Genomic DNA, 24,327 nt, shown 5'->3' with positions numbered 1-24,327 from the left:
CACTACGTCAACATTTCTGCACTTGGGTTTGTAACTGCAGGCATACTGCTTAGCCCTGGCAGTACAAAGATGTATTTTCAAACTTATTTAGTTCTTCTGTTGATTGAAGAAGAAACACACCTTCTATACTGGGTTTCTTTGGAGTTCTTTTCCAGTTGTTCGCAACTAGTGGGAAATGTGACCTCTGAAAATGAGTCTGCTCGTTATTTGTGGCTTCCTCTGGATCTGCGACCTGCCTGTGGCTGCCCAGCTGTACATGGAGCTGCAAACGGCGAATTGCCCCCTAGAAGGCATGGTCCTGCTCTTGTCCCCCAACGTCCCATGCCAGTCCAAGCTGCTGCCTGGTACACAGCCTGCGGGTGAGGAAGGGGCTGTGCCTCCGTGCCCTGAATGTGGCCAGGGAATGGAGGAATGGGCGAGTCTTGCTCTGGCTGCCTGAGGTCTTCTGTGCTCCTTTGCCTGGAGATTGTGCCACAAATAAGTGCAAGAGTAGGGTATTACAGAGGTCAGTCAAAGCAGGATGTTTTTTCTTCCCTTTATTATTTGTTTTTCTTAGACCTATTCCTTATTTTCAGTTAGGTTTTCCTCCAGCCGTGAGTCCTTTTTTCTTCTCCATCTGTATACGGGCCACACTGAGCTCAGCTGTGCAGCAGTGACTGCATCAAAATGGGTTTATTTTCTAACACTTGCTTTTGGCTTAAATATTGTTATGTGTAGCCACTTGGTTGCTTACAACTGTTGGTGTCTATTGTGGTATGTAGCCAAAGAGAGAAAGTGCTCACTGCTTTATGCTCACCTCTAGGAGGGGTTCTTGGAGCACTTACCTTCTGCTGGCATTGCTGGTGACTTGCACTTGCTCTCACCCAGCTCCGTTGGAGGAGAGCGAAATGCCACTAGGCTGGGAGGCCCTGCTCCTACTGAATTTGCTTCCTTCCTTGCTGTGCATGACAGCTGGGCTCTTCTGGGAGGGATATCTGGGTGCCTCCAGATCGGAGTCTGTCCATTGAACTCGCATCTCTCTCGTACTGAAACTGCGTGCCTGTATGTGTGTGTGTAGTGTTTATATACATACATGGATTTTTCCCCCTGGCATATAACACAAATCTTACTGAAGCATGTTACAATTTTTAAATTGCTACCCAGAAATAAAATCTTTCACTGTTCCTACGCAGGAGGCTTTCTCATTTAAAGCAGCAACATGTTTGCGAGGGGAAGGGGTGATCTCAGCTTCTCCTAGGTGTCCGAGGTCTCCCCGCATGCTGGTTATACTTGTGTGGAAAATACACTGGAGAATATTCTCCATGTGTGCCTGCGTGCGTGTTCCTGCGTGCATATTATACTAATTGCTTTTGACATTCTGGTATACATGGCGGCTTTGGAAGGCAAAATGTTTATATCACACATTAACACTTCCCAAATGTAAAGATGCTTCACTGTGGGGCTCCTCGGAGTTTTAGTACTGACATCAGTTGGCTTTGATTTAACATAGTTATGACTATGTGAAAATTGCATAACAAACATATGTGGTAGAAAATGCCCTCATATTCGGGGGTGCCTATAGCTGTGCTGCATGTGCTTGTGGCCAGAACATGAGTACTTTTTTTTTTTGGAAAGGCTTTCACATATCGTTTGACAAATGTTTCAGGCAGGTTTTTCCTCTTAGAAGCACATAAAGGGTAAAATTAAAAAGAAACCAGCCCCCCGAGCGAACTTCCTCAAATGCACGATTTTGTTGATCTGTTGCAGAACTGAAATAAGAAGCAGGGCTCGTGTCTGGTACTCTGACAGGTTCTCTTCCCAAACTATTGATGGAAGGAGCTCTTGCTAAATAATGTTACATAAGCACTGAACTTTCTTGCCTTGTTCCTGTTTGTGTTGTTAATTCAGTAGTGAAATGTGCCGCTGTCACAAAACTGAAGGTCCTTGTGCTTGTGTTCTTGTACATCCTGACTTATTACATTTGCTGCAGCTTTACCACAATTTCAACTGAATTGTTATGTAAAATAGTTGGGATTTTTTCCCTCTGTCTCAGTCAACCCTCAGAGTTTCAGAATGTGTAGGAGGGTCTGTTGCTTCAGAAAAAGCAGCCAGGGGAAACTTATGTTGGAGATGGTGTGACATGTTGTCTGCCAAACAGCATTATTAAATCCTTTCCTTTGCAAAATGCATTACATTTCATGTTCAGATTATTAAAAAAAAAAAAAAACAACACAAAACTTACAGGTTAAGGTGGATAAATCATGGTCTTGATTTGTATACACCTTCCACGTGAGTTAATTTGGTGACTCAGTATTTTTCTTTTTTTTTTTTTTTTTTAATCCATAGCAATTGGGAAATGTATCAAGCTTATAAAGAAGAAAGAATCTGGGTCTGCAAGTGGGAAAATTGCTCTTATGTCTTGCCTTTACAAGCATGGGTGTGGGTGGTTTTTTGCTTTTTTATTTTTCTTCTATTATTCTTTAGCTGAGATGCTAAAAGATACGATTGAGTTACTTTGCAGGATCTGTAAGCCTGTTTGCTCTGTAGGTGCTACTGTCTGTACAGAACTGACTGGAGAGGTGGTTCCTCTCTTAGAAACCTTTGCGGTGTCTTAACTGAGTGGTTGGCTTCGTTTGCCTTTTTACTTAGCCTTTTTTTCCAGGAAAAACATACTCCTTGCGGGTATGCTGTAAAAGGAATGCACTTAATATAGCAGCCCATTTTCTGTTTCGGATCAGTTTTGAGACAGAGGTCCCAAAAGGCTTGTTTTAAAGACACACCTCTTCACCCTCCCTTCTCTCCTTGCACAGTCGTCAGTGACGAGCATAGCAAAGTTTGCACAGATACTCAAAGTATTTCCAAAAGCTTGCTCAGGGGATAGATTCTTGAAAAGTTAAAGGTTTTTCTATAAGTTATATTTAGTTTCTACAGTTTTCCATTTTAGTATGTAAAACTAACTTTTTTTTTTGCAAGAGGTGGATCAAAAGCTTACTGATCCAGACAGCAGAACCAGGGAGATCACCCAGTCAGCTGTGGTTTTTAGGAATATCAGCAGGTCATCGTCTTTTCTTTCTTTTTATTTATGTATTTTACGGTTTGGCATACATGGAATAGCAGGGTGCATAAACCTAGCTAATGTCTGACATCCAGATAAGTACAAAGAGGGTAGGTTTAGATTAGACGTCAGGAAGAAATTCTTTGCTACAAGGGCGGTGAGGCACTGGCCCAGGCTGCCCAGAGTAACTGTGGCTGCCCCATCCCTGGCAGTGCCCAAGGCCAGGCTGGGATGGGGGTTTGGGCAGCCTGGGCTGCTGGGAGGTGTCCCTGCCCATGGCAGAGGGTGGGACTGGGTGGGCTTTAAGGTCCTCTCCAACCCAAACCGCGCTGTGATTCTTTTGCTGTAGGATTTTAGAGAGTGGGCGCACGCCGCTTTTTCATTCTGACATAAGAAATTCCTCAGAGGCTCATGTAAGCAGTCGGAGTTAATCAGACTGTACACGTGTGAGAAATATGGAGCAAATTAATGTAAACCAAATGAGTTCCCTATGTGCTTGTTTTCCAAAAGGAAACAGTCTTCTTTATAACACTATTTTACTTCCCATCTTTGGGCCCTAGCTCTCCATCAGTCAGGAATACTGGGGAGTGGCTTGGTAGAAACAGCGTCCCTTCGTGCTCCCCGTGACTTCTGATCGAATACTAACAGCACGGCTCTGTGATGTTGCTGGTTTTTAATCAAAACTTTCAGTGGGATATGTACGAGCTCTGGTATGGGACGCTCGAAAGTGCAGCTTATGGCAGCATCAAGAAGTGCAGCGTTCACTGTTTCAAGAGCTTCTGCATGTAGAGTAATCTGATGAAATGCAGGCAGTTCGACTAACTGTTACAAAGGAAAATATGCTCATAGAACAACTTTGAACTTCTATGCTAATGAGTTGCAGATTTCTTGAACAGATTTTGTTTTTTTGCACAGGAAGATCTGGTTGCTCAGCTAATGTATTACTTTGCTCTTTGCATGTGCCTAGTGTAACAGATCGATGCACTGCGAAATTTTCAGTCCTTTTAGTTAGAAGCTTTCCCTGCTGCTGTGTTAGATGGCAAAATTCAGGACTGGGGAAACTTACTGAAATGGCTGAATACTAAAAGCTAAGAGCATCTCCAGCGTTCAAGTCCTGTTCGGCTCTGTGTGATATTTCAATTGCTTTGGAAAAATAATTCGATGTAGCCTCTGGCTGTGGACAGTTTTGTGACTTTGACAGTTGCAGTGTTCGTTCCCAGCCTACCTTCCCTTGCCTTGACACACCAGAGTCATTTTAACTGAATAACTTGTTCTTAATTATTTTTTGATGAAATTCCTTTAAGACTGGTTATTTCGATCTGTGCTAAAAGACAGGAAAGAAGCTTTTGAAAAGGAAAATACTAATAAAAACTCCCTTGATTCCTCCTTACGTTTCTAAGGGTTTTTTTTCCCTCCATCCCCGAGTGGGTGATTGCAGACAATAGCAGTCTTTGTTTGGAAGCCTAAACCACCAGTTTGGCATGGCTCTGTCTATCTGTGACCTATTTAGTTTGAAGTGGATGTTTTAACTGCGTTGTGCAGCTTTATTCTGTGGCATTGCACAGTGTAAGATCTGCTGATGTTGGGAAGTTGTGACTCGCGTGGGTGTCGTGAGCTTGCATTTGGAGATTTGATCATCTGTGTAAACGTGTCAGCTGTTCATAACTCCCATCTTTTCCACCTGTGGAATAAGTGGAAAAGAATAAAGAACTGGAGGATAGGTCAGCATTTTGTTCAAGCAGCATGCTTTAACCAAGTACTCTTTTTATTCGTAGCTGATTGGCTTATCAGTATTTGGGTGCAATTGGTATGGGGATTTCAGTTTTGATTTAGTCAACAACAAACCAATAAATCTTAAATCCATTCATCTGTAGTAGAATGGATTGACTTTTATCTCATTGAAGCTATCATTACCTCAGTCCCATTGAAGTTTGGTCGTTCTCCTTATCATGTGCTGGGATAACTGAAGTCTGCCTTGGGCTTTGGGTACTGCTCTGAATACAAAAGAGGGAGGTAAAATGTATAAAACCTCCTCCTTTTCCTCCTGACAGTGGAAAAATGCTCATGCTTTTGTGATTAGGTAGACTCCTGCATGAAGTCTGTTGGCTCTCTGTGGGGGTAGTTGGATCTCAACTGTATGACTAGCTGGAAAAAAAAAGGCTCTTAGTTATATTAGGCAAAGGGAAAAGATCCAGTCGTTGCAGCTCCACCCAAAGAGACAAACAGGATTCCTAGGTCAGGAGGAGGAAGGGGAGTAATGGGAAGCTCTATTCTCCTGATCCCTGAGTCACTAGCAAAACAGGATTGCTAAACCAAAGTGAGTCACCGGCTACCTCACAGCCTGGGGATTTTCAAGTGAAGGTAACCTTGTACTCGCTTGCTCTTGCCTCTAACTGAGGTTGAGATCTCTGAGATTTTAGGTGGAAGGACTAGCTTTATACTAGGTCAAATTCTTGCTTGTGAAAACAGCGCTCTCATATGTTTGATGAGGTTGTCTTTCTTTTGGCTAGCTGTATTATGTTTCCCTTTACTTAGACTGGCAATGTCATTTACTTTAGCATCATGAAGAGGTTTATTTTAACAGAAATTACGTGAATTAGGTGTCTACTTAAATTTTACAACTTAAGTATTCATAGCATGATGACACCAAATCAGATTTCATCAGTTTGCTTCCTTTTGGCTCATGATTGTCTCAATTCAGTCTGGCACTCAAGCAGGGGTAAATGAGTCCAGTTTGCTCATAACTGTACAAACAGGCGGGCTACAGGTTAGTCTCAATGCCAGTCGTTTTATAGCAATACCATTGTTTCTATAGCTGATAACACCTTAAAAATAGAAGGCACCAACTACACAAAGCTGATAGCCAAAAGAAAATCCACATCAAAAAAGCTTTTGATCTTTTTAGTTTTCTTTGTAAGGTGATTTAGATTTCCTTTCCCCTTTATTGCAAGTTAGCATCCTTTGCATCAGTTTCCAGATACACTTCTTAACCCCATGTAGTACAGTCAAGTGACAATGTTCCACTGGTCCACCAATGCACCTGTGTAAAGGATTTTTAAAGCAATTCTGTTCCTGATGTTTATAACCCCATCACCCCACCTGGAAAGTACTTTGTGAGACAAAGCACTGCTGGCTTGGAATGTCAGCCCTTTTTCCCTAATGACGAAGTTATATGAAATCATCATGTGAGGTCTACTTCAGTGAGAAGGAGCAAAGGAAAAACCACAGCATAGGCTGTCTTCACAGATGCCAACAGATGTATCACCTGTATATGTTGGTTTGAATGTCTGTCTGAAGTGTCCAGCACTGGTGTAAAGGCACGTATAGGGTATTCCTGCGATACCCCAGAGCAATTGAGAAATACAGGAAAAGCAGCAGTGGCTGTAAGAAGTGTCAGAGCAGGAAGGCTGTGACTGTACTATGTCACAACGTTGGCCTGGGTTTATAAATCCCTGTATGTTTAAATCCTTCCTGTATTAGTTTGCTTCATTTAATGCAGGTACTGTTTTTAAAAAGTACAGGGGAGGGTTTTCTCTTGTTTGACTATCACTGAGAAGTTTTACCATGATAAAATAATAATGAAACCAGGCTCTTTATTCCTACTAAAACACAAATGCTGAAGTCAGTCCCGTAACTTCCCAATGTCACTTCTAATCACAGTAAAGCTACAACACCTTATTTAACTCTGATTTGCTCCATAGAGGGCTCGCATGTAACTGATCTTTGTTTGCTTTCCCTCGTGAGGAACAGAAACACAAATGGTTTCTCATTTAAAGGAAGGGGATTTTTGATGACAGGGTGTTTTCCATATTTCCTCGTAAAATTGGTTTCTCTTTGGAAGCTGAGGAAAAGGCTTACGATCTATTTCCCCAGTTTTTTTTCCCCGTGGGGAATTTCAAAGGGAGGTGGGTGGGTAAATGAAGGTAACTTCTTTAATGGAGAGTTACCATTAGATTTGGCCTGCATTTTAATATTTACAGTTTTTATGAAAAGTCTGTCTCCAAAATAAGTATCTGGTCCATTTTTTTGTGTGTGTTCTAACACTTCTCTATGTTACCACCGGTCTTGAGCTGGACAGCAACCCCCTTTCACAAGAACCCCCTCAGCTTTAGAGAACCTAATGAAGCTTGGAATACAGGATAAACTCAATGTAAGGCATTTTATCCTTGAAGCAGATGGTGCTTCGTTATCTGCACCTGCACTGACATTAGCTAAGTTGTCTGATGGAGCAGGTTTTACTACATTTGCTGTTGGTTTTTAAGAATGCAAATATCTGGTTTGTTATTTAGGCTTTCTGAAATCATGCTAGTTTCTGAAGTCATGACACTTGGAGCTTAATTAACTTGGGGTCATGTTTTTTGTTTTCTGGTTCAGAGGCTTTTAGTTTGTTACATGGCAGCTTCTGACTAGATCTTGAAGTCTAGATCTTTGCATATTAAAAGTGAAGACAAATTTCTAATATTCTTGATAATTTAGAGCTGATCTGGGGCTTCTCCAAAGCTGTAGAAAAGATAATTTTGTCTCTGAAAGATCGAAGAGGGAGAAATCTTTGTAGCTGCCGTCCTGGACATTGCTGCTCTCTTGTGTGTGGGCAGCACCTGGAGCTTCTGCAGCTCAGGAATGTGCTGGAAGAGGCAGAGTGGTTGTTTTGGCAGCGTGTGCTGGCTGAACAACTGCTTCCCCCCTTTTGTGGTGTAGTCAGCATAGATTAGGGATGGATGGCACCATTAAGCGTTAGTCTGGCTTTTTTTTTTATCACCTTATGCTGTCTCAGCTGATTCAGCATTCGGCTGAAACTTGAAGGAAACAATTTCCTTAATGTCTATGATAAAGTCAGATTGCTGGCAGTGCTGTATGGCTGCTTATCTGCCATTCCAGCAAGTCCATTACTTCTACTTGCTGGCTGCTGCTTTAAGCTTAAGTTGCAAGTCTCTATATACCATACACTTCCGTGGGATTTAGGGTGGGATTCTGCTTTACCCTATAAAACTGCTAGGCCACCTTCTGTTTTAATCATTGATATATAGCATTGCATAAATATCCAATAGCAGAAAAGGATGTAAAATGCCACGCTGTGACTATTCCTGGTAAGATGTATATTGTTTAAAGCGTTACAGCTTTCTTTGGCGAGTAAAACTGTATTCGAGAGTAGCTGGACAAACAGCGAGTAGAAGCCAAATCTGTCTTTCTAGGCTGTGTAACCTTGGGTGTGGTGTTATAACCAGGAAAAAAAAAAAGCCAATTTAAGTCCACAATGCTGCCAGAAAGGATTTAGTTCCCAGCCCTGGCCATGTGTCCCTGCCTTCTCCCCAGCAGGTCAGCATTGCTCCCCTCCCTGTGCAGTCAGCTGGCTTGGTACCTGATCGAGCTGCCTATTTTTTTTGAGGGTTCATCTTCTGGCTACGCGACCAGAAGGTGGTAGTGCTGCAGCAAAGGCTGGCAGCAGGAACATATGGATAGGAACGAAGGGGACCTGCCACCCCTCCTGGGGGCAGCTGCAGCTGAACCTGTCGCAGTCATGTAACTGCATCCTCTGAGCAAAACTGCCTGTGTTTTTCCATGGCTAGGCTGAAGGGGATAGATGATGACAAAACAGTGACTTCAGAAACGTGCTCAACACACTCCCTGTCTGAAAATATCTTACTCTGTCTGTGGTTTATCTATTCCATAAGAAGGTGGCATGCAGACCTCTGAGCTCTATTTGTGGCTGTGCCAAGGCTGACAGTATGCCATGTACATAAATTCGTGCAGATGTGCTCCATCATCCAGCCCTCCATGTCCTGAGCACCTATTCAGTAAGAGTGATGGAGGGGGCGACAGGAGGAAGGTTTTTCTATTTTATTTAAATAGATCATTATTGTCTTTGAAATTAGAAAAAGCACAATAGTTCTCTGTGATGCTATGCATTTGGCCTTGATTTCTCCATAGTTCTGCTGTTAGAGCAAAATGGAACTAGTCCAGATCCTCACTGGTTTTGGCTGACTGAAGATTAGAATCACTTCATGTCCTTTTTGTGGGATTTTCCTAATGGAAGTACCCGTCTCTTGAGATGGGACACATTTTATGAGGTGTATGACAAACAAGGAAATGTTGGTTCAAGTGTTTGCAGGTCTCAAGCAGCAGAAGTGCTGATAGATAACAAGGTTGGGCTTTGGGATTCCCCCACGGCCTGCGGAAGCGATGTGTGGTTGGTGACCTCATTAACTCCTTTGGCTTTAGGCACTGCAAACCAGCAATTTAGGCAACATTTAAACAAATTTTATATCATTTTCTCATGAGGATGGCCAAGTTTCTTTTGTTCTAATGAAAGCACATAGGAAGTATGAAATGACTTAAGGACTTGTAACATGGACAACTGCATGAAGTACCACCACTCATAGTTGCTTCTACCAAACATCATCAAGGAGCAGTTAATATACAGACCAACTCTTTACCTTTTTTTTTTTTTTTTCTGATTTTTACTCATAACTTGTAAGAATGCCAGTTGCCATGCTTTGTGTGCTGCAGAAACATTCAGAATGGAAATGTCAACGCTTGATAGAACAGTAGAGGAATTTCTGTCCTGACTCCAGCCAATGGTGAAATTCACATAACTTCATCAGGGCAGTATTTCCTCTAGAAGCATTAGTCTCACTTGGTTTTGGCACTGGTTCTTGAGCTGTGCTGTAATCTGACTTGAAAATCAAATATTTCAAGTATGAGATACAGCATCTTTGACAGGAACACAGTGAGTAAATGTTGTGCTCTTGCAACAAATCACTGTTGTAAAAATACTTCATGTATAAAAATAGCTTTCTTTGGCCCTCGATGTAAAAATAAATAACAATAAATCACTTTCAAAGCCTGTTTCTGTGAAAGGCTGATGTCCTTCAATGTTACTGTTTTCTGCTTTTCTGTGTGTGTCAAAACCCATGACTTAGCTTTTTTATTCTTACCGTACAGTTTCCCATGAAATGATGCTGCTTTCTCATTTTATTTTTAGGCAACAGAGATTTTGCTCCTGATGATCCACTGGAATTTAAGTCTCATCAGTGGTTTGGAGCCTCCGTGAGATCCAAAAACGATAAAATTCTGGTAAGTTTTTGGTGCCTTTCAGATGCCTTAGTACTGGTATATTGTAGTTGACAAATAGCGAAAGATCTGGATAACTCAGAATTTAAACAATTCTTCACAAATCAGCTTGACCTGTCTTTTTCAGAATTTATTGGCCAGCCTTCTCTTAAACTGTTCAAAAACAAAGGTTGTAGTATTTTTTTATTGGTTTTTGAGGAAAGGAATATTAATTTGAAGTTCAAGTGTGTTTTCAATTCTTAATGAACTCTTCACAAATGCTGCTTTAAGAAAATGTTATTTCTAAGATTTTTGCCTTAGGTCAGCTATTTCTAAAAATACAAATACTTCTGCCTGGGAGGTGATGGTATAAATCTCTGTTAACACATGGTACTTCTGTCAAAACTTTTTTGGTTAGTATTCTGTAGAAAAAATTCAATTCCATTGTATTAGTCCATACCCCTCAGCATTTGGAAGAGGAGTTTTTCTCACTGTCAGGTCTTCTTCTGTAGGCCTGTGCCCCATTGTATCACTGGAGAACTGAAACAAAACAAGAGCGAGAGCCTGTGGGGACTTGTTACTTGCTTGCTGGATCTAAATCTGTGGAATATGCACCCTGCAGGTCAAGTAAGTGAAGAGCACTTCATGGGGCTTCTGCTTGGAATTTCTCATGTTACGTTTTGTGTACATTTTAAGTGAGATGTTTTACAGGTATTTCCCCCTTTCATGTGTAGCTTCATAGCCATTCCAAGTAAACTAAGCTAGATGGAGACATCTTGATTCTCCTCCAGCTGATGTTCAGGGTTCAGACCATGTTTTCTCCACTGTAGGCTGGCTACAGGATAATCTTTGACCCCAGTATCACCGGAACTTGAAGACCCAAACCTTTTTATTTACTGCTTCAGTAGTAATGTCACTAGCATCCAAACTGAGCCTTTTTTTTTTTTTTCTTTTGGACACTTATTTCTCTGCAATAAGTGCAGTAAACAGGAATTGTTACTAGATTTTAGTTGATGCTCTTCAGAGCTGTCTGAATAGTTAACGTTAGCACAAAATATCTGACACTTGGAAGAGAAAAACTACATGGAAAGTCAAGTTTTTGAAGACCAACACTAGAATCTTCAGATTCTCAGTTATTCAGGTAGCTCAAAGACAAAGCCCACGTACGTAAGATATTGCACAGGCAGGTTCTGATTTCCATGTATACATATGTACATGGTGACACGCTGTCTTAATTATATTCAGTTTTGAACTTTGAGTCTTATTTTTGAAATGCTTTGCATCCATACCATGTAACTGATTTAGACTGTTTGTAGGCTTATAACCTTTTATTATTAGATGTGCCAGTTTTAAGGTTGAACACTTGCACTAAGGTGTTTTTTTTCCTTATTTTGCCCCAAATCATTGGCGACCAGCAGGACTGAAATCCATTGTGGTCCAACATAAAAAGAGGTTAATAAGAATGTATGAACACAAATTAGTCACGTGTCTAGATCAGCTTGTCTCAACATTGCTACTCTGGAGCTGTATAATCATGAGATTAACTCAGCCTAGGAAATTCTTGCTGGGATAAGTCTCAGTATGTACGGATGTGTTTTTATTTTTTGTCCAGGTATGCAGTTTTCTTTTTTTTTTTTTAAGGCAGTACTTCAAATAACTTAGGGTTATGTATCTTTCCAATTTTATTCCATAAGAGGAGCAAACCCTATTCCATATTTTACTGATAGTTTTATTTCCTGAGTAAAAATTTCAAATACTTTTTCCGTGATATTTTAAGATTAAATCCCAAAGGAATACAGAGTTGAGGATTACTTTGACTGTAATAGGCTGGAACTGATATTAAGGTTAGAATATATGTTAGGTCAGCCCTGAAGTTCTTCAACTATTTGCTTGTGAATTGTTGATAAAGAGAAAATACTGATTTAGGAGAAAGAAAACTACACTTTTCATGTTCAGGAGTGCAAAGTTACCATTGGAAGATCCATTGGAAAGAATCCCCAGAACCCTCTGATTTACTCCTGATAATCTTTATCTTATTTGTTCTTTTTTCCTTTTATTTCCTTTTTTTAGCCACTATTGATGCAGATGGACAGGGATTTTGTCAAGGTGGATTTAGTATTGACTTTACAAAGGTATGTGATTGTTACTTAATTCGTATGAGTCAGCAAACAGTTGCAGGCTACTGATCACCCTGATACAGAACACTTACAAGCACAGATGCTATGAAACTAAATGTAAAGCACCATTCCTGGGGGATAAAGAACAAATTCCTTGTCAATATAAAAACAAAAAGCACAACAAAACAAACAGGCTGGTAGTATTACTGTTTCTCTGTACATCTTCACAACAGTGTGCTTCTACCTCTTGTAGGAATCATGCCATAAATAAATAATCTACTCTTCCAGCTTCATGCCATAAGCCTCTGCTGCAGCTAGTCCTCAAGTGAAATAAACTGTAGTGTTCAGGTGTTTTGAGATGCTTATTTTGAAAGGATTTGTTGCCTGGCTAATTTTAGTTGCTCAGGAAAAATGACTTACTCCTAAAGTGAATTGGGAAACAATGTTCTTGTGAATGAGGCTTTGTTTTTCTCATTGCATAAGAGAATTTAACTTTCTTCTTTGTTTTCCTTTTATGTTTGTTCTAGTGTATGTTCTTCCTCCCTTTTAGTTGTTTTTTTTAAATTCACAATTACTTTTTAAATCCAGTCACAATAAAACAGTGCATAACTCTGAGAACTAACTATGTTTTTTTACACTGTACAATTAACGTGTTGAGCATCTTCTGGGCATGTTAAGACCTATTTGTGATGTGGCAATCTTTTGGGTTCTTCACACCGTATAATTGGGTCATAACACTCCAATCTTTGCCTGAGGACACCCTTGTTGTTCCTCAGGAGAACTGTAGAAAGGGCAGTACAGGACTGCAAGTGTTTCAGTTATTTCTCCTGAACCCCTGAAAACCCTTCGGGATTACAGTGCAGACTCTAGTCCATGTTAAAACAAACCTTGGGCTCTAATCCAGCCCCCTAGCTGAATGGGCAAGCCTGGTATCTCCAAATCTCTGACCTAGATTGTTCTGAGTGACAAATATGGGAGCTTTCAGATTAAACCAGGATAAGGGACTTAATTATGCAGCAAACCCTATGATTTCAGCCGCCTGATTAAGTCCTTATGGAGCCAATTCCCAGCACTGGGGTAGCTAATGTGGTTCAAATTTCATAAAATGGTTTGTGGATTGCAGTTGTACCAAGGAATGTAGAGTTAGGGGAATTACATCACAGCTTTTCTGAATTAAACCTTTCTAGTGGTAAGTTGTAGGAAGAGGCAGGGCAGAAGATCAAACTAGTTTTGTGTGTTGACCGTAAAACATGTTAGTGTTTTGTAGCATTCTTAATGTTATCTCATGTTTCTGTGTTCTTAAATAATGTGGATAGAAGGGTCTACTCAAATAAAAGCAAAATTCTGCTGATAACTTTAGATGTGTGGCATAGAGAAGCGAGTCACAGAAGAGGTATTTTTTCTTATCTTAGCATTTACAAGATACATTGCTAATTAGGTTCAGTCATTCCTTCAAAAAACAATGTCTTGGAGTCAGTGATGCTACAGCAATTTACTTGTATGGGATTATTTGATTACCACAAACAAAGGACATATTCTCTTGTTCTCTAAATATGCTTGATGTGAAGATTCCCCTTTTTTCGTTTTCCCAAGGGAGACAGAGTGCTACTTGGAGGACCTGGAAGTTTTTACTGGCAAGGTAAGCTGTATTATTGATGTCGCAGAAGAGGCTGACCTCATTCCACATTCCTCCAAACGTTGTCAACTTTGTCAGTAAGAAAACTAACGGAAGTAATTTTATTCATCTGTCCAAGTATTTCCTGAATCATGGGAACCACAGATTAAAGCTGAAGTAGTAACTGTATAGATGTCTTTTGCCTTTTAAATAGCTCCATGATCATTTTAAAGGCATTTTCCCGAGAATGTGGAATTTGTGTTTGCACTAGCTAGATAAATTTCTTTTAGGATGTTTTCCTGCTTTTTTTCAAAGCCTACCATTTTTGTATTTTCTTACACATATATCAAGTGTGTATATTCAATGAGAAACAGCCGGCAAAGAAAACAAATATTTTCAAGGCCAAGATGTATTGCATTTGTTTAACTTACCTTTTTGTGCTATGTCGCACATCTTACCTTTCACTGCATGGCTTTATTTCCACAGAACATTTCCTATATATTTAGGTAACATGGTCTTCACTGCGTGTTTGTAGGATCATTCAATGTTTACCTATAGCTGTCAGAGTTGAGATGATGCAGCTACAATCAGGACAGCTGCCAAGCACTGTTGCTTGGTTTGTTTGTTTGTTTTTAATGTAAATACCAATGATTTATGAAAGATTTTCTGTTTCAAACTCTGAACAAAATGGAATGATTGAAAATCAACTGCAAATACAGGATAATATAGATTGGTTTTGGATTCATTTTACTACTTTTGGGCAAAAGTGCTAATATCTGCTGAAACAAACTTAATCTGGTCTGTTACTACACACACACACAAAATCTCAACTCTGAATAGAAGATAGTTTTTACAAGTATGCTGTTACTAATTTTTCACCTCAAGTTTTTATTCTGCATTATGTTATGCTAGACTATTTGTCCCTATGCTTCATAAACGTCTGGGGAGTATGCATGTGAACTCGGTGCTCTTCTGAAAAAACACGTTCTGTGGTTTGAACTCAAAGAAAAGAATGTCATGAAGTCACCATCTAGTGGCTAGTGAAATGAAAACAGGGAGAAGGCAGGAATATAATATGCTCTGCTTATTAGCTTGTCTGCTGTATTAGGCTTTCAAGTTCTTATATTTAGACAAGGCTCGATGACTCACCATAAGCTTATGCTTACTGTTACCTAACTGAGCAGTCCCATTCAAGTCCCAGCTTACACATAGGAGCAGTGTTATTCAGTGAGAACTGTTTGTGCTTGTGATTAAATATGTGCATAAGTAAATCTTTCCTGAAGCAGGATCTCGATTTCCACTTTTATCCTTTCTAATACTGCTGCTTTTGGTTCTTTTCTGGTCAGTGTTACGGAAGAGTTGTTGCTTTAGAGGCAAGCATTCTGTGAATGTCTGTTTTATTGAATGAGTGCATGTGCATTTTCCTGTTGTTTTAAGCTGTTTTCTTTCTCTTCAGGCCAACTTATTTCTGATCGAGTGACAGAAATTGTGGCTAAATATGACTCCAAAGTCTACAGTACAAAATATGATGACCAATTAGCAACCAGACCTGCTAGTGCTGCTTTTGATGACAGTTACTTGGGTGCGTAACTTGAAAAGGAAGAAAAGCTGTCTGTACCTGAAAAACCCTCTTCTGCCGGTTTTAACATTTGGCAGATAACTAAAGAGCTATATGTACCTGAAAACTCAGTAATTCGTGTGTGACCAATGCTTAGTTATCTTGCTGTAAGCCTGATTCAAAAACCAAATGATGACAGAACAAATGGGAATATTTCAAAAAAAAATCCTCTCTAATTCAGGCCTAGTATAAATCATCAGGTATGATTTTTACATAAGTCATTCACATAGCTATTAATTTTAGAAAAGCAGCTGTTTCTAAATCATCTACCAAAACAAAAATGGGAAATCATAATTGAGAAAACTAATGAGAAGACTTTCTTAGACAGGTAGGAAATTGTCATTTAGCCTAGCCTTATGTATATGTCTCAGGGGGGTTCAGAAAAAAGCAAGGGTAGACCAGGATATTTTGCAGGGACCTACTCCTAAGTCCTAAGGTGTTTTTAAAAAGTTCGTCTTCCTTGAATATTACTTCTCTTGATACCAATGGTTAGGTACGTAGATCAAGATTTTCAAGAACAGGACTATCCATATGGAAAAACATGGAATCTAGGATTAATGTGGCTTTTTGCTAGCTAAACATGAAGCTTGTTTTAGCTCTAAACTAAGTGTTGTCTCTGACTGCAGGGTTTAGTGATGAACAAGCCCCTATTTTTCTGATTCTTTCAAAAAAAATTTAGATATGTACATGTTGTTAATAAATTTTGCAGAGAGAAGGTAAGTAAAATGTATGCTTTTGTTGCTGCATGTAGAAGTCACTGAACTTCTGAATTCCAGACAAAGTAGAAAGAGAATCCAAACACAGAAAAATTAATTATGTTTCTAATTAAAAGTTGCATGGCTGTATGCAAATTGGTTTGTCATCCTGCAATTGCTAACCACAGCTGGGAAGTTGTTTGTGTAATCCCTAGACAACCTGTTCCTAAAAGCTGAATCCCTCGGAAGCAGAGGTGCTCTTTATTTGGAAATACACTATTTTTCAGTTTGTAACATCAGTCGCAGATGCTCTCTGAATCTGAACTGAACTAGCAACTCACTACTGTGGTAGCTGGAGAATAAGGAACATGAAATCCAAACAGAAGCTTTGTGATAATTAGAGCGATAATTAAAGACACTCCTAATGTTCTTTGCATTAAAAAGGACGTGCTATAGCCAAACAAAACTATTGCTCTTATTCATTAGATGTCTTTTGAATAGAAGACGTACTAATGAGCCAGGAATATTTGACCTGCACTCCTGGTTTCTTCTGTTAGCAGAACCTGTCAGTTTATTTTAATATCACCTTATAACTGTGTGCAAAATAATCATCTATCTGTCACTGTCTCACTTGAAATATTATCAGAGTTATTTATTTTGGCTAAGCATTGATAAAATCAGCCGCTCTCAGCAGTTTTGTTCTTTATATTGGTCCTATTCTAACCTGTTGTCAGATTTTCTTTTCTACCCACAGAAAAGTTTTGTTGGCAGAGTCTAAAATGAATAGTATTTTACAAATGAGCCTTTGGCAAGATTGTTAGCAAATAGTTGCTGGGCTTCACTGATATTCAGTAGCCCTGTTATAAATTGTTCAGGGATTCATTTTGAAGAAGACATTAATAAAGATGGAATCTACTTCTGTTTGTTTTTTTGTTTATTTGGAAAAATTCAAACTGAAACCCTTCTGTTTTGATCAATTTCTGTGGCTGTCTGAAACATGCTTCTGGTCCCCAAAGAAACTAGGGTATCAAGTTTGCTAAATCCACTCAGTGAACTTGTCAGGTTTCACTGCACTTACGTGGATGCTGATGAATTAGTCTGCTCATGGACGTGTTGATTGCTTAAGCTAGATAGATGCAAAACATTCATTATGTCTTAATATGAAATGGGAGGGCTGTCCACTGAAACCTATGAAGAGTTTAGACAGATAAAAGTCTGAAAAAGTTTCTTGAAGTGATTTACTAATTTTGTCTGTTGATCAGGTTATTCAGTGGCTGTTGGAGACTTCAGCGGTGATGGCATAGAAGGTAAGAACCTTGTTTCAGTAAAAAAAATAAAAAATCATGGTAATACATCAGGCAGGTCTTTGAAATAAATGGTATAGAACAAATAATCAAGTGCATAGGAAAATGTATAAAGCACTAGGACTGAGCTACCTTGTTCAAGCGAAAGCGTTTTGCTCTGGAACCTGGATGTTACCTGGGTGTCTTGCTTTTTATTTCAGACTTTGTGTCAGGAGTCCCAAGAGCAGCAAGAACACTGGGCATGGTAGGAAATTTGAAACATTGAATTTTGTAATAAATGAGAGGATTACCGTTGTTAGTATGGTATAATGAGTATTTTCTCACATGCAGGTGTCTATCTACAATGGGAAAAACATGTCTTCCATGTACAACTTTACTGGAGAGCAGGTATGTACCTTTATGTGGTGCAGTAGGTGGCAGGAAGGTTCTTCCTATAGAAAGATGACATGTTGGGACAGTACTTAAAGTACTAGACCGCGTCAAGTTCTATATCATATTAGCTTAAGTACATGGGAAAAGTTAATCTAGTTTGTAGGAATCCTAAGAATATATGTTTTGTGAGTTGTTGTTTTATGGTATTACTCAGAAAAGCAACTTTATTTGAATGGAGTAAATGCTGCCCACTTGGATAACTGGGAAGGAGGAGGGAGAATGGGAAAGGTATCTGAGCCTTTGAGCTTCTCGTAGGGTAAGGAAGAGAAATGAAAATAAAAGAACAACTGTTTTTGCAGTATATGTCATTCTCTCCCTAACATCTTTTCTGTACAATGTTGTGTAAACTTAAGCGTTTATACCAATACAACTCATAAATTTGTTTTGAATTTTGTTTTTCAGATGGCTGCTTATTTTGGGTATTCGGTGGCTGCCACAGATATCAATGGGGACAAGTAAGTGGGTTCCCTGTTCTCACCCCTGCCAGTTTATTAAGAAACATGTTTTTAAAAGCCTTATCTCTAACATACATCTGTTTTGTTCAACTAGTTAAACATGTATCTGTATAATCAACTCGTTTGCTAGCCTTTAACATTTTAACAAGTGTAGATGGCTTCTGATATTTACTCATATAACTATATGTCTGTATTCATGAAAAAAAAATCATCATTTAAAAGCATTAAATTCTGGTATATTTGTGCTTTCTTTGTCATAAATATTTAGCTTCTGTTGTAATTTAAAGATAGGAAACTTTTACCTTAGTATTGACTTGAGTGCTGAGTTAGTCCTGCTAATGGATGCTTGAGAGAATGAAACCAGACTTTCATGCTGTTAAGACCCTTTTCCTTCTTTGGTCCAGTTATACAGATTTGTTTATCGGAGCCCCTCTTTTTATGGATCGAGGTTCTGATGGGAAACTTCAGGAGGTCGGCCAAGTTTCCATTTGTCTTCAGCGAGCCTCTGGAGGGTTTCAGATCACAAAGCTGAATGGGTTTGAGATATTTGCAAGATTCAGCAGTGCAATTGCCCCACTGGGTGATCTAGATCAGGATGGCTTCAATGGTAGGATATCAATTATTGATCAATGTTTTCAGTTTATAGACTAAATCTAGACAGCACATGGAGTGTGGATTCTGCAGACAAATACTAAGTATTCTAACCATGAGTGAATATTGGACGTGAAGGTCTAGACTCCTTTCGATGCTTGTATGCTACTCCCAAGAATGCTAACAGGAGTTACATGTATGCATCGAGCAGAGACTATACCATTTAAACTACAACATGGATTATTTTAGCTGTTATGTTAATCAGTGTTTTACTTTCTAAGTGATAAGTACAGTAGACATCTTGATTAAATATCTGACTCTACATTGTGACTTCTGAGGATTGACATCCTCAATATAATTTTCCTGTTTATATAGTTTAAAGACAATCTTCTTCAGAAACACAAAGATGACCAGGATTAAAAAAGGAATTGTTTCCTTTGAGAGTTGGTTAAAATAGTCTGATAGAAGAGATTTTCCAGAGAAAAGACTTGTTATTTCTTTTTTATTACTGCTCCTTTGAAAAAAGATAAGTCTGTTGAAAATGTTTTGTAACAACTATAGTGAACTATACCAAAATCTTGAGTAAGTCTTTGGATGAGAAGTCTGAGTCTGATGCAACTGAAGCTGTGGACTCGCAAACCCTTGGCCAGTGCTTCTTGTTCCTTTCACTTAGGAATGGACAGCAGTGTAACAGCCAAGAATCGTATCATTTTGGGTCAGAGACTTCCAGGAATCCTAGGGAGATCATGCTTTGCAAGTCATACTCCAGTGTTTTTCAGAGTGGTAGGAATTTGAGTTTAACAAAAAAAAATCCTTACTTTTTTTCCCATTTTGATGGTAGGTTAAGCATCTTCTGAAAGATCAAAAATTATAGTAGGTGAATCTTTTAAATTCCCTGGTAGCTCTAATTGAATTTTTTAATGAAATCACGGGCATTTTATCTTAATCTTCACTTTTCTTTTGTTGTCTTGGAGATATCTCATGCTATCTGTAAAACAGTCATGCTTTAAAACCCTGTAAGAGATCTATAAAGCGATATAACTTGTTCCAGTGACTTATCCATGTGGATAAGTGGCTTACTCATTAATGGGTAAAATTTGATTTTAGGCCATCTGTGAATATCTTAAATGGAGAGTCTCTTTTTCTAGAGTCTCTTTGTAAAGCATTGGTTTGAATATGATGTATATGTTAGAGTTGTAAATGCTTTATGCCATTGGTTCTGATGAGGTTAATATTTAGATTTCTTTAGTTACTAATTGTATATAGAATTAGTGTGAACATGTGATACCACGGCACCTATTCATGGAAGACATTGGAGAGGTTATAGGAGTAGCCAAAAATTCTAGTCACTTGATTAGATTATAGAAACGATGTCGTCATTCCATCATATTTCAGTCTGAAATAGAACGTAGGTGAGAAAACTGTAGCTAAATCTTCCTTGTAAGATTCATTATTTTGTCATTAAGTCTTTTTTTTATTTCCTGGACTGTTTCATTTTGGTAGTGTTAATTAAAATACTTTGTCTCAGTAAGATGCAGGATTAAAATTTCTACTGTTATCATAAAGTTGGTAAAGATGAGGCAAAACACAAAATGGTAATTTGTGAAGTGTTTTTTTTTATGCGCCTTTTTCAAACTTAAGAGGGAATAACTTAATTACCTTTCTGTATTTTGTTTAATATTTAAACACTTTATTGTTAAGGAAGTCTTTGAACCTGCTGGGGAAATCTTAAATTTAGATGACCTGTACACTTTTAAAGCTGTTTTTAGAGAGAGTGTTTCCTGTATGCTCCAACTAGCGTTCTTCTTATTACTGTTTATTGTTCATTGATAAGTGCTCTTTATTAAACTGAAGGGATAGCATAATTGCAGTAACTGAAGCTTCTCCATAAAATGTTTTGCCAAGCCATGATCGTGGTAGACTGGAATTCAATATTTAATACTGCTTTAGGCTGATTTCAGAATCTTTTGCATGTGTTAAAATGTCACACCCTTTGGAGGAGCATGAGTGTGTTAATGAAATGGGCAGACAGTCCCACTTTGTTTTGTGATTTGTCTCCAGCACTGACTAATTCTGGGCGTTTCATAAATTCAAAAGCATCCCAAATCCATATGGTTTGTAAGTCAGAGAAGTGCAGAAGTGTTGGTAGAACTGTTCCTTTTCCATAGAAATTTATATGTTCTTGTTAACCATTCATAGTTTTGGGGGAATATTACCATTCAATTTTAAAAAAGTAGTTTGAACATTTGGAAGCCTGGTCACACTTTGTGCTTACTGACACAGATTGAAATCGTAATATTAGAAATTACAAACATGGCACAAATATGTTCCTATGTCTGTGTCCGGAGGTATTGAAGGTTGTTCTTTTGGTTTGCAGATATTGCAGTTGCTGCACCGTATGGTGGAGAGGAGAAGAGAGGACTTGTCTATATCTACAATGGAAGAGCAACTGGTTTGAATGCAGTCCCATCTCAAATTCTTGAAGGCCAGTGGGCTGCTCGCACGATGCCACCCAGCTTTGGGTACTCGCTGAAAGGAGCCACGGATGTGGACAAAAATGGATATCCAGGTCCTTGGCTCTGAATATCACTTTAGAGTAATTAATCGTAGCCCTACCTCTGACTAACAGCATATGTTAAAAAAAATCTTAACAGGAAGTTTTTGTCCTTTCTTTCCAGACTTGATTGTTGGAGCCTTTGGTGTTGACACAGCGGTTTTGTACAGGTGAGTATTGCTCTATGCTGTTTACATAAGTGCACAAAGAAGGAAAGTTCCGTGGCATTCATTAGTAACAAACACAGGATCAGGGAAGTTTGAAATTCTGTCATTTCACCTACCAGACTACTGGAGATAAGAGAGGAAAAACGGTTACACTGCTGTTTTTCAATGTGCAAATCTAGTCTGCAATTCATTATTTATCCTTCTCTATATATCTATTTTTAAGAGAAAATCTAAATAAGCTGTGTTTAAGGTTGCGTAGTCTCAATATCCTCATCAAGGCTTGATCATTTGGGGAAAATACCTTATTTGTCGGTGCTGAAAATAGGAAGGGCTTTGTGTTAACACTTAGCATTAGTTGTCCATATTAAAACTGCAACGGTAGTAAAAGAGCACAGCAGAAGTTCCTGCTTTTCCTGAATCCCAAGATAATTTATTATTCTTGCAGTTCTGCTAGGTATTTCAAAGTGTGTGTGTACATCATAGCTTGATGGAAGGGTATTGTCTACCATAGTGCTGAATGCTATTGAAAAGGATATTTTCTTTGTAGGTCCAGACCAGTTATTAGAGTGAATGCTGCCCTGGAAGTTAATCCAACCATTCTAAACCCAGAAAACAAAACCTGTTTACTGTCAGATGTAAAAGTTTCTTGGTAAGCAATGTATCTGTTTCCCTTTGAGGGGAGGGAACTGCACAAATACTTTCAAAATTGAAAGATTAAGAAAATAAAAATTGAGAAGTCTAACCAGCCAGTTAAAAAAAAAAAAAGAGGGGAGGGGAGTGGGGCAATCCAACAGATTTTTCTAAAAGAACAGATAATACTAAATATGAAGTCTTCAACAACAGTGGGAGGACCAATATCGTCTTACTAGATGCTAGACTGACTCCAAAGTTGCCTCCTCCCTGCAGAGACTGCCGCTTGTCCACGTTGAGTAGAGTAAGATGTACCCAAGATAGAAATGGACTAATGGCTCTCACAATGTTTTCATCTGGAGACTTACTTTTTACTTGAAAAATAGAGTGGGCTTATGGAAGACACTTGGGAAATGGTCTGCAGTGTGGACTGGTTTGGGTTCAGTAGTGTTACCTTGTTCCTGTACTACTAGCCAAACCCACTTTTCCTTTCTAGTGCTAACTTCCTTGTAAATCCAGTTTGCCGGTTCCTTTTAGCTTTACAAGTATATGACTCACCTCTGACTGCAGGAGTAAACGCGCTGCTTCATGGGTGACTATGCCTACATGAATCATGAATCCAAAGCTTTGCATTGCTTTCATAGCTGTCTAATAATATCAATAAGTTATAGTTTCTCTTCCATCAACAGAAAATAGAACTTGTGAGTGATCTAGAGTCTCAAAATGGAAGACCTTTGAACTGAGGAAAAAGTAGAGTTTTAGAAGAAAATGAGGGGAGAAAAGTGTGTGAAATAAAATGTTTTTTTTTTTTTTCCTCCAAAACAGCTTCAAAGTCAAGTTCTGCCTAAAAGCGGATGGCAAAGGCAAGCTCCCTAATTCGCTCAGTAAGTTCTGTTAGTTTGAAAACTTCAGACTTTGTGTGCTGCTTGCAGACATGGCTACTGGTCGCCATTCTTTTACAGCACAATCCTTCAAACTCCTACAGTTCAATAACCATATAGATCTACAGGATCTTCAGTAGTTCTTTTTTTTTTTTCTTTCTGAAGTTGTGTTGGTTGAAATCAGCGTAATTTTTAGTGTACTTAGGACTTCAAGCATATGCGTACACATTTTGTGGAAATAGTCTTGAAGTCCTTTTATTTTACAAAAATGAGATCAAGTCTTATTTAGAGAGGAGTTTTAAAAAACAATGTTCAGTACATGTATTGTTAGGCCTTAAATACAGACAAGCCACAAAACTTCTCATATTTCTGTTGAAATTGTCAGCCTCTAATTGATATAACTGATCTAGGGATCAAATTTTCTGGATCAGAATCAGAAAGACTGTTTCATACAGGGTTTTAAGGTGTCTGAGATTTTTGTAGTGTGGCAGATAGCCTGCTATAATCACATTTTGTCTTATGATTGGAAATGCTTTTCCTTATTTTCTGTGTGATGTCCGTAAAGGAGGTATGATCTGGGAAAACTCATGTAAATAGCTGTTACATTTGCTCATTTTAGATTGGCGATGCAGCTCAGTTATATAAATGCTATGTGCAAGATTGTTTTAATATCTACTGGGGGTAGATGAGCTTTGTTCTTGCAGTTCCGAGGCAATTACGAATTGTTCAGTACTCAAACAATTTATTTTCAGTTTTGAAGGAATGAGCAGAGTCCAGTTTAGAACCAGAATAGTGCTTCTTAGCTACTGTATTGAGAATTAATGTAGTAATGGATTTTATATTCAAACAACTGGAAGTCTTATAAGCTCCAAGTGTTAGGGTTTGGTTCTGGCAGAAATGAGCTTTTAAGCCCATTTCTGATATGAATGTGCTCTGTGTTTAACTGGACTAAATATCCCTAATCTGAATGCTTTGGATTGGACAGATTTCCAGGTGGAGCTGCTGTTGGATAAACTTAAGCAGAAAGGAGCCATAAGGAGAGCTCTCTTCCTCCACAGCAAACAGCCGAGCCACTCTAAGAATATGACTATTACAAAGGGGGGCAAAATGAATTGTGAAGAACTTGATGCTTTTCTGAGGGTAAGTATCCATTTATGCTTTAGTGAAATCATTTCTGGTGCATT

At 38.8% G+C, this 24,327-nt stretch overlaps 1 protein-coding gene across 2 annotated transcripts in view; it reads left to right on the top strand.

Annotated features, from left to right (window-relative positions):
• The window catches only part of ITGAV (integrin subunit alpha V), a 45,702-nt gene that overhangs the window by 4,918 nt on the left and 16,457 nt on the right, over positions 1-24,327 (top strand). For both annotated transcript variants that reach the window (XR_004752509.1, XM_035332184.1), the window contains exons 3-17: positions 10,017-10,108; positions 10,597-10,711; positions 12,155-12,216; positions 13,795-13,840; positions 15,273-15,398; positions 17,392-17,436; positions 17,634-17,677; positions 17,764-17,820; positions 18,268-18,320; positions 18,725-18,927; positions 21,289-21,480; positions 21,590-21,635; positions 22,180-22,281; positions 23,088-23,146; positions 24,129-24,283. Coding sequence is in view for 1 of the 2 variants with exons in the window: in XM_035332184.1 (XP_035188075.1) it covers positions 10,017-10,108; positions 10,597-10,711; positions 12,155-12,216; positions 13,795-13,840; positions 15,273-15,398; positions 17,392-17,436; positions 17,634-17,677; positions 17,764-17,820; positions 18,268-18,320; positions 18,725-18,927; positions 21,289-21,480; positions 21,590-21,635; positions 22,180-22,281; positions 23,088-23,146; positions 24,129-24,283 (1,397 nt within the window). In the remaining variant the exon portion in view is untranslated. The remainder of the gene's footprint in view (positions 1-10,016; positions 10,109-10,596; positions 10,712-12,154; positions 12,217-13,794; positions 13,841-15,272; positions 15,399-17,391; positions 17,437-17,633; positions 17,678-17,763; positions 17,821-18,267; positions 18,321-18,724; positions 18,928-21,288; positions 21,481-21,589; positions 21,636-22,179; positions 22,282-23,087; positions 23,147-24,128; positions 24,284-24,327) is intronic.

This window comes from Oxyura jamaicensis, chromosome 7 (assembly GCF_011077185.1).
Source record: "Oxyura jamaicensis isolate SHBP4307 breed ruddy duck chromosome 7, BPBGC_Ojam_1.0, whole genome shotgun sequence".
In the NCBI taxonomy this organism is placed as follows: domain Eukaryota; kingdom Metazoa; phylum Chordata; class Aves; order Anseriformes; family Anatidae; genus Oxyura; species Oxyura jamaicensis.
This window is presented reverse-complemented; position numbering and strand designations above follow the sequence as displayed.